The 16,531-nt window shown below is 39.2% G+C and overlaps 1 protein-coding gene across 2 annotated transcripts in view; it reads left to right on the top strand.

Moving 5' to 3' along the window:
• OBI1 (ORC ubiquitin ligase 1) overlaps nucleotides 1–16,531 on the top strand; it is a 46,384-nt gene that overhangs the window by 22,517 nt on the left and 7,336 nt on the right. For both annotated transcript variants that reach the window (XM_067713974.1, XM_067713975.1), the window contains one exon: nucleotides 1,713–1,801. In XM_067713974.1, coding sequence (XP_067570075.1) covers nucleotides 1,713–1,801 — 89 coding nt within the window. The remainder of the gene's footprint in view (nucleotides 1–1,712; nucleotides 1,802–16,531) is intronic.

Below are 16,531 nucleotides of genomic sequence, written 5' to 3' on the forward strand. Positions count from 1 at the left end.
ATGCAAAATATAATAGTTAGCTGAAGTCTTCATTACTCTTTTAGGTGCAACAAATAGGCAGAACTCTCCCCTTTGTAACTTTACCCACCTGATTCTCCTGAAGTTGAAACTATCTCTGATAGTTGAGGAACTAGCCAGCCCATAAAGAGAATCTTAGAGAGCCACAGGACTGGTGAGAGACCTTGACAGAGGGGATGGGGAAAAGAAATCAAATGAGGTTCTAATTTAAGCCTGTCATTCATCACCAAAAAGCATTCACTAAGTGCCTCCTCTTATGAGGGCTTAATTCATTGTTTGTGTGTATGAGGAAGTAAATTACTTTTCCTGTGTCTTCAGAGGGGCAGTAATGGTATTTATCAGTCACTTAAAGAATTAACCCTCCACAGTCTTGGTTGGTTTGCACCCACGAAGATAAGCAGGTGCTTAGAGCTCAAAAGGCACCTAGATGAGTCTAAGTGAGAGAGTTAGGCTTGGTGCCCAGAAGAGTGTCCTCTGTCCTGCTTCTCTTGTCATCCTCTTGGGGTATTTGTGTGTTGACGGGCAAATAATATAGTCAGAAGTTCTAGAAATTATTGGTCAGATTTTTAAAATCTGTTTTCAAGTTTTGTTGGTTTAAATCTCTTTGTTGACAAATGTTCTTGTGACCCCTTCACTTTGAATGTTAATGTTCTAGTCAGACAATGAATTCCTCTTGCCAGGTTGGTAAGATTGGTTCCTAGTCTAGGGAGTCTTATTTTTTGTTGGAATTGAAAAACACAATGACTAGGGGTTTAAATGAAGTAGCTTTTAAGAAGACTACAATAGACACACTACTTTTTGGGCTGTCAAGAATCAATATTGAGCTTCTAGATTTCCTAGCAATTAATGTTTTGTCATGCAGTTTTTAGGTATCATAGAACTCAAAAAAGAAAATCATACTTGGGATTTTTTTTTTTTTTTTTTTTTTTTGGCGGTACGTGGGCCTCTCACTGTTGTGGCCTCTCCCGTTGCGGAGCACAGGTGCCGGACACGCAGGCTCAGCGGCCATGGTTCATGGGCCCAGCCACTCCACGCCATGCCGGATCTTCCCGAACTGGGGCATGAACCCGTGTCCCCTGCATCGGCAGGCGGTCTCTCAACCACTGCACCACCAGGGAAGCCCAGGATTTTTTTTTTAAATCAAAAGAGAATCCATAGAATTTATTAGAAAACATTGATTCAATTCTGAGAGTCCCAGAATTTGTGAGCCAGAGCATTTGAGAAAGCCATTTTGAAGAAAGCAAGCTATGTTATCACTAAAAACTATTTTTAAATAGCAACCAAAAATCAATCTCATAGCTCAAGATTCTTAGCGTTAGTTTTGTGAATAATTGCATGTGGTATAATGTTATCATGCTTAGAGTATTCAGTTATGTGAAAAAGGAAAAGAAAAAAACATATTTGCCATTAGTTTAGTCCCTTAATGACTCTAAGCTGACTAACATAGTTCCGTTTATTTCCCTGGATAGGGGATTTGCAGAGTGCTTGGGGAATACGGATTAAAAATGCTTGGTTGTGTTCACAGTTTCACAAGTCATTCCCAACGGTGATTTTAAGCTTCTGAAGACATGTTCTAGTATTCAGTTTTCTGATATTGTTGCTCTAAAGAATACAGATGGCTCATGTCATTATTTTTACAAGGCACTTTTGTTTTAACTTGTGCTTAATTATTTTCAACATTTTTTTTTTCTAAGGCAAATAAAAAATTGAAATTGGAAAATGGTGGCCTGGTGAGGGAGAATTTACGACTGAAAGCTGAAGTTGATAACAGATCACCCCAGAAGTATGTATTTTGCTAACAGAGCAATGTTTCAGGTTATGTCAATGTTTTAGAATAAGCTGCTGTTATAGTTTGTGTTTGTCATTTGACTCTTTTCATTGAAGCATGTAAGTTTAAATAGAATGTCTTACCTCTAAACATCAAGTGTATACTTATGTTACTGGTAAAATCTTAGTCATAGTTAAGACTAGTGTTGAAGAAAAGATTTCCCTCTGATACTTTTTCTGTATCTGATTAGCAAGAGGATTGTTTTATGTGACCTAAGATAGGTGAGCCTTCACTTCGTTTTACATGTAACTGTTTAGTGGTCCTAACAAAGAGTAGGGAGAGTAACATAATGCCCTTTAGATGTTTTCTGAAATAATCATAGTTAAAATTCATATAGCGCTTTCTCTTTGTCAGGTACAACAACCTGTGATATAGAACTATTATTATTCTCCATTTACAGATGATGAAATGGAGGCATAGAAATCAAATTAATATTTCTAAATCTGCACTGCTAGTAAGTGGTGGAAATAGGATTTGAACCAATGTAGTCTAGCCCTGGAATCTGTGTTCTGTTACATTACATTGAAAACTATTACACTACCCATTATACTAAAAAGCCTATCTGAAATAGAATTTTAAGGCATCATTTGTTGAATATTGGACTGATTTGAACTATACAGTTAAATGAATTTATTCTTTTATGATGGGATAGTTTTCACTCCATTCCAAAAGGTAAGCAGTTGGAACTATTGACCCACTTAACGGTTAGTTTAAAATGATAAGAAACCATTGAGAGTTAAGACTTGAAGATTGAGAAAAGATGGGAGACAGTGCTTAAGGTTGTTATTTTTCTGGGAAAAAAAATGACAAGTGAAAAGAGAATATGGCCCCCATCCCTCTGAGGAGTGGCATATCAGAACTCCACACTTTTCCCAACCAACCATTAGACTTCATTTTTTCCTAATGGAAAAAGACAAAGACAGACATAAACAAACAGTGGAAATTTATCCTACCAGACGTAGTTCTCTGCTTGTCATTTGAAAAGGAGAAAATATTGCCTTCAGTAGAACAAGTGTAGTATCCAGAAATGGTACAAATAAACCATAATTACTCAAAGCAGAGATAACTAACCAATAGACAAAGAAGCATAGCTTTTACTTTTAAATAGTTCCTTCCCCTTTTTTCTTTCACTTCAGATAATGTTGTACTTTGATGAATTAGTGAAATAAACTTAAGAAGTGTTGCCATTATTATATGGCGGTTTGAGTCTCTGCTCTTCTCATTTATTGGCAGCTCGCCTTGCCAGTCATAGTAATGCTTGTCCATTAGCCATTTCCCACGGCAGGCTGAATGGAACTAAAGCCATTTTGTTTGTAGCTTTTATTTCTTGAAAAGTTGCCCACCAGATTTCAGATTTAATGCTAGCCACCAGGATGTGTGTTTTTAAATAGCCATGACTCCTACCTGATAAACAACTGAAGAATCTTATCTAAAGAAACCTCACTGCTGTCTATGCTAACAAGCAACCACACTTCTGAATCCCATATAACTTTAGGATTTGCTATCTTTAACTTCCATTCCTTCCCTTCAGGGGGAAGGAACAGTTTCACTTAAAAAGCGATTTGAACTGACCCCTATTCCTGATCAATTTGCAATGCATTGAGGTATTAAAAGCATGGCTTTTGATTTATAGCCTTAGTTTACTCTGCATCACAAAACCCTAGTGGGATTCAGAGAGAAGCTGACCACAGCTGAAAATACCCAGATCTGGTTCACCTGAAGAGAGCTCCTATTCGTATTGAAAAGAATATGAAATTTCAAGAGTTTAAAAGTAAATGCAAGCAAATAAAAACCATCTATTCCATTTCATTGCCTTGATTAGGAAGTGCCTTGACAAATTATTTTTCTCTTATCTACTTGGTTAGGTGTCAAGGTATACTTTTTATACACATGACCTTAGTTTCTGATGTATCTTTCAGGTTGTGCAGACATATTCTACAAATCGTGCAGAAGAGAGAGCTTTAAAATTTAGATACTAGAGAGGAAAAAAATTAGGAAGTTATATTTGTTAGCTTGGACTGCCATAACAAAATACTATAGACAGGGTGGCTTAAACATTGGGTATTTATTTTCTTACAGTTCTGGAGGCTAGAAATCCCAGATCAAGGTTCAGCAATTTCGGTTTCTGGCAAGGGCTCTCTTTTAGGCTTGCAGACAGCTGCCTTCTCACTATGTCTTCACATGTCAGAGAGGGAGTGTGCACGCTCTGGTCTCTCTTCTTATGAGGATGCCAGTCCTGTTGGATTAGGGCCTCATCTTTATGGTCTCATTTAACCTTAATTACCTCCTGAAGACCCTGTCTCTGAATATAGTCACATTGGGGTTTAGGGCTTCAACAAATGAATTTGGTGGGGAAGTTGGGAACACAATTCAGTCCATAGCAGAAGGTATTTCTTTTTAGGACACTCAAGCAAATATCATGCTATTGCCCCAAAACTAGACTAACATCTGGTGTCAACAAGGGGGACTTAGACATTTACCTTGGTCTCAAGTAGATAGTATTGTATAAAAGTAATAAATTTTATAATTTTTAAAAACAGTGCTATAATCTTTAAAATGAAACCTGGATTATCATTTATCTCCTATGCTATTGTTTTTCTAGTCTATCTTTTACCCTCCATTATATCCAGTCTTAAAGTGTACCTGCATATTTTTCCTTTCTCAACTTTAACTTAAAAGCCCTTTTGAGCAGTGTGGCAGATATCCTACTAATCGTGCTCTTCTAGGTTTCAATAATATCCATTCTATTCCTTGTCAAAAATTCATTGTCTCGATATCTAAACGGGTGGTCCAGAAAAATGCGATCTTTTTCTTTGACTTGATGTAGCCAAAGACTTCCTGAATTTGTCTTCTAATTTGTTTCAGCTGGAGAAAGCCGTCTGTTTGCCTTTCAGTTTTCTCTAACATGGACTCCTAAGAGAATCAGATTTAATATTCAGAACTCAAGAGGTGGTGGTAATGTCCTTCAGTTTACAAGACTGTTATGCGAAGAAAACTTACTCTCCCAACCAACCCAGAAATACTAAAAGTTTATTTACTTGACAGTATCCTAGGTGCTTTGAACTATACAAAATAAATACTCTTTCTGACCCCTAAAGTAGGTTAGGTTCCCTTGCTGTAATTTCTCTTACTACCTTGTACTTTGCCTTTTTAGCACATATCCCAATTACTAATAATTAATGTTTTGTGTAATTATTTGTTTCATGTTCTTCTGTTTGAGTGAGGACTATAGTTTTATTCACAGTTGTAGCCCTGCATTTTATAGTGTTCTGGCTAATATTCTGCTCCTAGTATATATTTGTTGAGTAAATGAATAAAAACGTAGCTCCCAAGACTATGAGAAAACAGACAGACAAATCCAGAATATGGTACAATCAATTGGAAAAATGACCAGATTTCTTCATTAAATCATTGGCAAAATGGGAGGGGAAGCCTGATTTACAATAAAAGAGGACTAAGAGATATAATAACCAAATGCAGTACATGGATTTTGTTTGGATATTGATTAATAACAAATGTCAGAAGACATTTTTGAGGCAATTGGATATATTTGAATATGAACTAGATATTAGATGATACCAAGGAATTACTGTTAATTTTGTTTAGGTCTTATGGTTACTTAACAAAATGTCCATTTTTTTTTTAGAAATGCATACTAAAATATGAACTATAGTACATTTTAACAAAAAAAGGGATATATATATATATGTGTGAAATGAGGCAAAATCTTGATAATTCTTGAATGTGGGTGATGAGTATATGGAGTTTTTCCTGTTCTCCGATTAAAACCAACAAAACATAGTCCTTGCTTCCAGGAAGTTCATAATCTAATGAAGATGAGAAAAAATACATGAAACAATTAAATACTAAATAGTTACTAAGTCAAATAGCAGAGACAGCAATATGAGTTAAGAGAATGGCCAGTTGATTGGAGTGACGAGAGTCTTTATCTAAGAGGCAGGACTTGAGCCCAGCTTTGAAGGATGGAGATTTCAGTGAAGAGGAAGGCATTCTGAGCAAGAGGAAACAGCTTGAGCGGTAAGGAGTATTAAGAGGTCCCTTCAGCTCTAGTTCCTTGTCTCCAGAGTAGCCACAAGTCATGCCCAAGAAAACACGGTGGCTTCCTTCTCAAACTCAGCAGAGCAGAGGTCCTCTGTGTAATTTGCACATCTCTCCATTGTGACCGTCATCATCCCACTTAAACAGCTGGGGTTAGCACAATTCCACTACATCTAGTACTCCACTACATTCTGCTCTAAGCAGAAAGGCCTGTTCTCAGTCTCCTATTTAATGGGGAATGCCAAGTGTCACACCTCCACATGATAAGAAACAAGAATAAGAAGCTGAAGAGAGGACTTTAGAATTGCATTTCTCTATTCCTGAACTGTGCCAGGAAGTGTGATATATTTGTCCATGATAGAGAGAGGAGTTCCTTAGTGATTTTTTCACTCGAAGGGGTATGAAGAATTGATTTGTAAAGCATTTGAGAGTCCTATGCCCTCTCTCTGAGATCTCTGTTCAGTTGTGACTTTTTTTTTGTTCTAGTCACGCTAGGCAGAGTTTGTGCCATGTTGCCGCCTATTATGAGGCTTTAGCAGAGCAGATGTCCATGCCTTTAGCTTCTAACTTACCTTAAAGCGTGGGGTATAAAGCTCCATATACAAAATTCCATAGGTCATGTAAATCAAACCTGGTTACAATTGGATTAATGGCTTTCCTTTCTATAAATATGTGTTTGGGAATGTCATTGTATCTTTAGTGAGATCTGTGAGTTTGATACTATGGTAGTGTTAAGCATCATTTTTACTGCCCAGCAGCCCCAAGGCTTATCATTATGGACCAGTCTTCACCCATGCCTCAGCTCCTTCTGGGGGAAGATAAAGGCTCCAGGTACTCTCTAGATGGTGAGCAGTATTTCCTATTATTAGTACATGAAAAAAGTGCTCTGAGGAGGAAAGAATAGACTTCATAAGTCATCACCTGCACGTTCTTCCCTTCTTCCTGTATTTGTGTTCCTTGAGCCGTCTTATCAACTCCCATGGCTTTAATAATCATCTACTTGTATGTCTGAGATTACAAAACAAAATCTAAATCTTTGGCCTTGCCTTTTCTCCTAAACTGTAGATTAGTGTTTCCATCTATCTATTTTATACTTTCACTCAAGGTCCTATACCTTAAATTCACCACAAAGCACAGTAGTTAAATAAATGCTTCGTTCTGGAGACAACAGTACCTGGATTCAAATTTCCTTGCTTCCACTCTGTCTCTCTTTTCCCTACCCAGTTCAGTTTCACCATGCTCAAAATTGCTTTTTATAAAGTATAAATCACACTATTAAATCTCCTATCTGAAACTATCCAGTGTTTTCCTAAAATAAAATCCAGACTCTTCACCAACTAGTCTTTGCTTGCTTATTCCACTTCATCTCATTCTCATTCCCCCAGCTAATCCTGCTCTAGCCATACTGGTCTTCTTCTGTTTCTAAAACATGCTGGACTCTTTCCCCTCTGCTTAGAATGTTTTGCTTCTGCATCGTTATGTGGCTGTCTCCTTTTGTCATCAGAGTCAGAAAGGCTTTTCCTGACCATTCAATCTAAAGCAGCCCTCTGAGGTTGTCCTTGTGACCTTACTCTTATGGAGTTTAGAATGGAGAACACAGAACAAGAGGTCAAGCAACTAAACAAACATGGTAATTTCAGTGATAAAGGCTAAGACAGTAATACTGTAACATTGGTTGTGTGTTAACTATGGGCTCTGTTATAAGTACATCTCAAGTTTTAACTCATTTAAACCTCACTGGAACCTATAAGATAGGTACTCCTACTGAGCACATTTCACAAAAGATAAAAACTGAGATACAAAAAGTTTAAGTATCTTCCCCCAAATCACAGCGCTAGTAAGTAGACAGAGTTCAGTTCTAGAGAGTCTGGCTCTGGAGCCTGTGCTCATAATCACATGCTATATTGCTTTGCCATGCCATGATTTTATCACTACGGTTAAGAAAACATAGGCAGAACGCTCTATGACATAAATTACAGCAAGATCCTTTTTGACCCACCTCCTAGGGAAATGGAAATAAAAACAAAAATAAACAAATGGGACCTAATGACACTTAAAAGCTTTTGCACAGCAAAGGAAACCGTAAGCAAGATGAAAAGACAACCCTCAGAATGGGAGAAAATATTTGCTAATAAAGCAACTGACAAAGGATTAATCTCCAGAATATACAGGCAGCTCATGTAGCAAACAATCCAATCCAAAAATGGGCAGAAGACCTAAATAGACGTTTCTCCAAAGAAGATATACAGACTGCCAACAAACACATGAAAGAATGCTCAACATCACTGATCATTAGAGAAATGCAAATCAAAACTACAATGAAGTGTCATCTCACACCAGTCAGAATGGCCATCATCAAACAATCTACAAACAATAAATGCTGGAGAGGGTGTGGAGAAAAGGGAAGCCTCTTGCACTGTTGGTGGGAATGTAAATTGATACAGCCACTATGGAGAACAGTATGGAGGTTCCTTAAAAAACTACAAATAGAACTACCATATGACCCAGCAATCCCACTACTGGGCATATACCCTAAGAAAACCATAATTCAAAAAGAGTCATGTACCACAATGTTCATTGCAGCTCTACTTACAATAGCCAGTACATGGAAGCACCCTAAGTGTCCATTGACAGATGAATGGATAAAGAATATGTGGGGCTTCCCTGGTGGCACAGTGGTTGAGAGTCCGCCTGCCGATGCAGGGGACGTGGGTTCATGCCCCAGTCCAGGAAGATCCCATATGCCGCGAGGAGCGGCTGGGCCCGTGAGCCATGGCCGCTGAGCCTGCGCGTCCGGAACCTGTGCTCCGCAACGGGAGAGACCACAACAGTGAGAGGCCCGCATACCGCAAAAAAAAAAAAAAAAAGAATATGTGGCACATATACACAATGGATTATTACTCAGCCATAAAAAGAAAGGAAATTGAGTTATTTATAGTGAGGTGGATGGACCTAGAGACTGTCATACAGAGTAAGTCAGAAAGAGAAAAACAAATACCGTATGCTAACACATATATATAGTATGCTAACACATATATATGTATATAGGAATATAAAAAAAATGGTTCTGAAGAACCTAGGGGCAGGACAGGAATAAAGACACAGACGTAGAGAATGGACTTGAGGACACAGGGAGAGGGAAGGGTAAGCTGGGACGAAGTGAGAGAGTGGCATGGACATATATACACTACCAAATATAAAACAGATAGCTAGTGGGAAGCAGCTGCGTGGCACAGGGAGGTCAGCTCGGTGCTATGTGACCACCTAGAGGGGTGGGATAGGGAGGGTGGGAGGGAGGGAGATGCAAGAGGGAGGGGATATGGGGATATATGTATATGTACAGCTGATTCACTTTGTTACACAGCAGAAACTAACACACCACTGTAGAGCAATTATACTCCAATAAAGATGTTAAAAAATAAAAGTAAGGAAGTAGAAGGTGCGGAAGCAAGGGGCTACTTCCGTCCTCCCACCCTTCTCTTTCTTTAATGTTTAACAGTGGCTTTATGAGGTGAATGCTTGAAAGTATTCAACATTAAATTCAGTGTACTTCACATTAATGTTTGCAAAATACATCGTTAGCAATTCTTAAATATTTCAAATCAACTAACTTGAAGTGCAGAAGGCTTGTTCTCAAATAACTCTTCTGAGGTGACATGAAAACTGAAAGCAGCCTATGACTTGAGTCCAGCCTTGCTGTCTATATGCTTCACTTGCAAAACCCCAGCACCTGAGAGGCACCTGATAAATACTTGCTGAAGAACTAAATAAGTAGATAAATAACATTCGATAAATTACTTGACCTGTTGGGGCCATTGCTTTCTTTATATAAAATGAGGATAATGTACTGCTTTGAGGATTAAAGGAAATAAGTGTATGTCCTTGGCACAGCATGTAACACAAAGAACTGGTAGAGGTTTGTGTCTAAATAACTGTATCCATTATCCATCCCACACAAAAGATTGTTTATCCTCTTGCTTTGTTCCTATGCTCCTTCATGGCTTTACTACTGGTCCGGTTGCCTAAGATAAAAACTCCAGGGCTTCCCTGGTGGCGCAGTGGTTGAGAGTCCGCCTGCCGATGCAGGGGACATGGGTTCATGCCCCGGTCCGGGAAGAGCCCACATGCCGCGGAGCGGCTGGGCCCGTGAGCCATGGCCCCTGAGCCTGCGCGTCCAGAACCTGTGCTCCGCAACGGGAGAGAGAGGCCACAACAGTGAGAGGCCCGCGTACCGCAAACAAACAAACAAAAAACTCCAGTCTTCCTATGTTTCTCCACCCCTTGTCCTCACCCCACACCTAACTGTTCAGTATATTCTATCCTACCTATTAAATGCCTCGGTAACGCATCTTCTTCTTGTTCCCACTAGTTTAGATCCACATGATTTCGTGCTTAGCCGATTTTAACAACCTTCCAACTGATTGCTCTTCTTTTCTTCTCTCAACCCTGGAGCATCTGCTTTATTGTTGCCTGAATTCTAAAATATAACTTTGATCATCTCACTGCCTTGCTTAATAACCTTTGGTGATTTCCCATTGCTCACAAATTGAAGCCCAAATTTCTTAGTATAGTACGGAAGCCGCTTTCCCAATATGATTTCAGCTTAGCCTTCTTAGCACCTCTCCAACCTTCTTCTTATACTCTGCTGTGGCCATGCTGAATTTCTCCCTGGGCCGAGACTTGCCATGTTATGACATGTACCTTAGCTCATGTCTTTTCCTTTGCCTTCCCTGGTCCTCTCCATTAGCCTCTCTGTTTTTATTCTGCCTGGTTAATCCCTACCCATCCTTTGAGATCGAGCCCAGTTGTCAGTTTATCTGTGAGACTCTCCGAGATTTCCAAGATGATTCTTTTATCATACTGTTTTAAGGATTACATCGTATACTGACCAGCTCTGACTGTCATGCTCAGTTAATCTGCCAGCTCCTTGGAACTAATACTTTTTTTTTTTTGGCCACACCACACGGCTTGCGGGATCTTATTTCCCCAACCAGGGATCAAACCCATGTCCCCTGTGATGGAAGCGCAGAGTTCTAACCACTGGACTGCCAGGGAATGCCCAAGACATGTTTTGTTTGTTTGTTTGTTTTTAATGAACTCAGTGTGTATCTGTATAAAGTGTGAGTGTTTGTGTGTGTGTGTGTGTATTTTTTCTCTGGGACATGGCAGAAGGAAGGAGTCCTTACCCTCTAATACTTTATACTGCTCCTTGGAGGGAACTGACCAGGGAATTAAGATCTTGAGCTTTCTTTAAGCTTAAGGTATATAGGGTTTAAGAGGGCAGAAAGTCAGAGATTCCTGGCATTCTCCAAATGAGGAGAGTAGAGGGATTTCGTGAAGTTTTCCTAAATTGTACTAGAGATTGAGAGATAGAAAGAGGAAAAGAGGAGGTAGTGTCAGGGCTTGCCTGGCTCCAGGACGATGTTCTGGTCTGAGTCACCTTACTTGAACCAGGTTTTCCTGCCCTTACCTGTCTCTGTGCTGACAGTGAGCTGTGCCCCTTCCTGGTCTGCTCTTCCTAAACTGTGTCTCAAGATGTGCCAGTACTACACCTGGCTTTCAGCTTCCTCAGCAGCATCTCTGCTCTTGCTAGCCTTGGCTGTTCTCTCTTCTTGACCTTTTCTGGCCTTTTTTGTTTCTCACGATTCTGCTCTGACAAATGCCATGATTCCTGTTATTTGACCCCAGCCTGATCTGTTGACTGATTCTGCTGTGCCCTTTGGTTTTCCCGGAAGGGGAACTTGTAGACTGTCAGGGGAGCCTGATGATACCCTGGGGCCAGACTGTGACAGCTGGGTGTGCTCAGGCCCCTCAGCTGCCTGAGGGGCCCTTCTCTGGCTACTCAGCTAATTGGGGGTGGACAGTTACTGCAGTTTTCTGTCAACTTGCCTTTATTATATTGATAAGATATTTTAGGAGCCTGTAGTGCATGCTAATGACTAAGCGGTAAGGTTGTCAGAAAGATTATGAACTGCGTGAGAACAAGGATAATGTCTTCTACTCCTTTTGTTTTCCTTCCTCATCACCTCTCAGCATGCATTAGTCCTCAATAACTATCATCTGAGCAATAATTACAGAGTGGCTGGATCAGTTTTTTGTTTTATTTTGTTTCATGTTGTTCTTCATGCTGAGAGAGATTGATTTAACTATAGTGAAAAATGTATAGATACTATTAGTTCAGAGATTTTTAAGTATGCTTTTTTTCACCCAACAACAGTTGCATTCTTTTATACTGTTGAGATTTTATTGTTGTAGTTAAGGTTAGTATATTTTGGGAAAAGGTATAAATCCTTTATTCCTCTGAGAACTGTGAAAAGATATGAAATAGCATGTCTCAAGGTTCTCTCCTTCCATGAAAGATTAGGATTGCCATTTATGTCATGTCAACTTTGAGGCTGATCTTTTAGGGCAGAAAATTAGGGTATTTCTGCATGGAATTGAAATGAGATATATTTAACAAATAGAATGGAATTTATTCCACAGTAAAAAGAGTAGTCCATCTTCAGGCAGTGAATATAGATGTGGGTTAGCCCTTTTTAGAGACTTACCACAAAAAAGAACCTGTTCCTCTTCAATTTACATATGCTGCCCAGCACTTGGGTGTTTTCTATTAGGAATTTCTAGGTATTGCAGCAAGAATTTTCACCACAATTTTTAAATACAAATGCATGGTTAGTTCAATAAAATAAACACACACAATAAACCTTTCTTTAAAATTGTGTTAATAATACGAGCTTTTTTTTGGCTGCGTTGAGTCTTTGTTGCTGCATGCGGGCTTTCTCTAGTTGTGAGCGGGAGCTACTCTTCGTTGCGGTGCACAGGCTTCTCATTGCTGTAGCTTCTCTTGTTGTGGAGCACGGGCTCTAGGTGTGCAGTCTTCAGTGGTTGCAGCATGCGGGCTCAGTAGTTGTGGCACGCGGGCCCTAGAGTGCACGGACTTCAGTAGTTGTGGCGTGTGGGCTCAGTAGTTGTGGTGACGGGCTTTGTTGCTCCGTGGCATGTAGGATCTTCCCAGACCAGGAATCAAACCCGTGTCCCCTTCATTGGCAGGCGGATTCTTAACCAGTGTGCCACCAGGGAAGTTCCTGAGCTATTATTTTTAAACTCTGTTCTCCGTTTGAAAGCTTGCCAATCAGACTCTACCTTATTTATTTATTTATTTATTTTGCGGTACACGGGCCTCTCACTGTTGTGGCCTCTCCCGTTGCGGAGCACAGGCTCCGGACGCGCAGGCTTAGCGGCCATGGCTCACAGGCCCAGCCGCTCCGCAGCATGTGGGATCTTCCCGGACCGGGGCACGAACCCGTGTCCCCTGCATCGGCAGGCGGACTCTCAACCACTGCGCCACCAGGGAAGCCCTACCTTAATTTTTAAACAGGACTTTTGGGAGGTGGAGGAAGAAGGAATGGCTGCAAGGGCCTTAATTCTTTGTCTAGTTCCACTGTCCATGTGACCTTTGTCTTTAGGGGGAAATTGTGGCTTTTTTTTATTCTTCCAAATATTGGAGCACTTTCTGTTTTGTGATGAATATAACAATATAAGATGAAATATAACATAGCTTGTGTTTTTTATTCCTATTAGAACCCTAGATAAGTAAGTACCTATGTGATATTTAGGTCCTAAAATTATACATTTAAAATTTTGCTCATTTCACATTGGTAGCTTTGTTTCCATGTAGTTGAAGATGTCTGCTGATTGTGCATGAGGTAGACAAGAAGATAATATATGCTTTTTACACATAGCACAATTAAAGGTGGAGCTTCCAGTTTATGGTTCTGGTTCAGATTTAGTATTCATATCTCTGGTTAAAATAGTCATGCTTTTTGGGTTGGCATTTGCCAGGTTGATCTGTCTGTGCTGTAGTTTCCTGCAAGGCCATTTTAATAAATGATCTTTGGAAGTTTGAAAATACCTTGAACTTATGTCTAGAACATAATAGGTGTTTGATAAATATTTATTGGCTTTGTGCATACATATCTGAATGTATTTCTACATCTTGTTATTTCCTCTCCATATTTCTAATAGCAAATGTATGTATTAATAAATAGTACAACAATTCTAGTCCCTTGACCATATATATATACAGACTTGGCACTCAGTAGACATGCTTGCGTTTTATACTATGTCATAGTATAAATAGGTGCTGACATTATTTAAGAAAGGATCTCATGTTCAAGCATCTCATATGGCTTCATACATGGTGTTTGGACTCAGACAGACTTGGCTTCTTGCTGCTTCCTTTCTGCATAACCTGGAAAAAGAGACAACCTTTTTAAGCATCTCATTTTTCATCTTTAAAATAAGAATAATAGATCTTGCTTCATAAAGTTAACATGACAATTAAATTAGGTAAGTTAATATATATCAAGCATATAGCAATGTCCTTGACACAAGTAAACTTTCAGTGAATTGTGGCTGCTGCTGTTATTGTCACCAGCGTTGTCGTTAGTAGTCACTTAGAGCATTGTGGAAGATTTGTCTGTTACATTTAATTTTGGTAATTTCCATCCCCAGAGTTCACTTGCCTTTATTTATTTATTTATTCGGATGTTGGGCCAGGGAATAGAAACATTATCTTGAGTCTTCAGGAGGGAAGAGGTTTTTCCTGTTCTCTTTTGGTATGCCTCATGTTGTTTAATATATTTTTGTGGACTCAACTAGTGTGACAGGGATTGGCCATAGACAGTACTTTTATGATTAACAGATTCTCTAGGAATGTAACATTTTCATAAGTGTTTCATTTTAAACAGAGAAAACTCTCTTGAAGAAACACTGGCAAGTCATCAGGTTCAGCAGTGGATGAAAATGTATAGGGCACTTTCCAAAGCTTCTCTAGTAGTTTAAAGACAGAACGCTCTACCGCATCCTCCTGATACATACACAGGGATGAGGGTAGATATGAGTAATGCACAGACAGCTCATTAGGAGCAGGTAAGAGAAAGGCCCCCACCACCAAGTACAGTTTTGAGCTGCCGACAGTGCCGGTCCTCCCTGTGTTCTTTCCCTGGAGTACGCCTCCTCCGCATCCTGTACACACATGCGTACAGCAGAGCACAGCACTGGACCTCCCCCTTTCCTTCCCAGCCCCGCCCAAACTCAGATCCTAAAGAGCTCATATCACAGACTACTCACTGAAGTTCTGTGTAATCAAAAGGAGGCATTTGCAAACTTAAGGAATCTTTAACCCATATATTATGCTGTAGGAGAAAATACTTAGGAAGGGGAAAGGAACAGTAGAAAATCTTTTCCCCTAAAACTTTTATCTCTCTTCCATGTTTTAAGAAGATACTTTCCTAGTATCTCCATAAGTCAGGGAATGAGAAGATATGCAACTGCAGCTATATAGCCAGGCAACTCTGCAATAAAATTTACTGTATGCCTGGGTCATTCTTTTCTTAGATGAATGTAACAGTTCTTTAAAAAATAATTGTTGAGGCTCACTCAAGTTTACTTGGTTTTCCCACATACCAAGCATTACTTTAGTACAGGTAATCCTCACTTTGCATGGTTGTATAGAATCATAAAAATGACCATTCAACCTAAAACCATGCAAAGCAATCTCAATAATCAGTGAGAAAAATCAAATTGTTCTATAAACTTTAATAATTTTTATCAAAACATTAACTCTCTTACTGTCAGTTATAAATGTATATGAAAATGAAAAAATAGTAAAACTGATACTTATTTAGTACATTAATATTTTTATAGTACAATTTAAAACATTAGAAACATTGAGAATTGAAATGTTTTATTTCTTTATAAAAAACTTACGGAGAATAATTTGAATAGTGCTTGCCTTCTTAGCGTATAGCTTATGAAATGAAGGCAGCAACTTTTCTAACGCTTCAACAACTATTCCTAAGTTTGCATCAGCTTTACATTTAATCCTTTTGTGCTTTCAGTATTGTGAAATAGCTCCATGTTGCTTTAATGTGAAGTTTTTTGCCAGCCTGTCACTTCCTCTAGACATCTTTATCCTTTTCATCACAGCCACTTCTTTCATTTACGTCAACAAGTTCGCCTTTCCCAAGCTCCTCTGGCTTACCTAGGGTCTCTCAAATAGTGACAGTTTCAACATTCCCACAGTCAGCTATTCTTCTCTACACTTACATTTGATTCTAACTTTACTACTGGCATTAATCACTTTTCCATTTCTTTGCCAAACCTCATCTTTGTTGCCTAGTGCTGTCTTTTGATTATCCATTTTTGTAAATGTCATGTGACAGCACAACTATATGTTTTATTGTCTGTGTATGAAGTGAATAACAGGTGCACAGTCACTTTCAGACTTTGAGAGAAGTGACCTGATTGGTCACTGTTCATGATGCACGGTCTGTTGTTTATATAGTGTTTTGTGAACTGAAAAGCTGGCAGTGAAGTTTTACTTTATGCAGCTACTCACAGTTAATATAATGTGGTAAATTTTAACCATGTTGTTCAGTGACTGGTGGTATTTAACTAAACTGTGGTAACTGAAATTTGTGCATATCGAAACCATCAAGGACCTCGATATTGAAGACCTATCAGGCTGGATCACAAAAGCTGGTCCATATCCAAAGATTGCTTTCACTTTGTTTCACTCTTACCTCAGGTAGTAAGTAAGGAAAATATATAAAATCAAAGGTA

Source organism: Pseudorca crassidens, chromosome 18 (genome assembly GCF_039906515.1).
Source record: "Pseudorca crassidens isolate mPseCra1 chromosome 18, mPseCra1.hap1, whole genome shotgun sequence".
In the NCBI taxonomy this organism is placed as follows: domain Eukaryota; kingdom Metazoa; phylum Chordata; class Mammalia; order Artiodactyla; family Delphinidae; genus Pseudorca; species Pseudorca crassidens.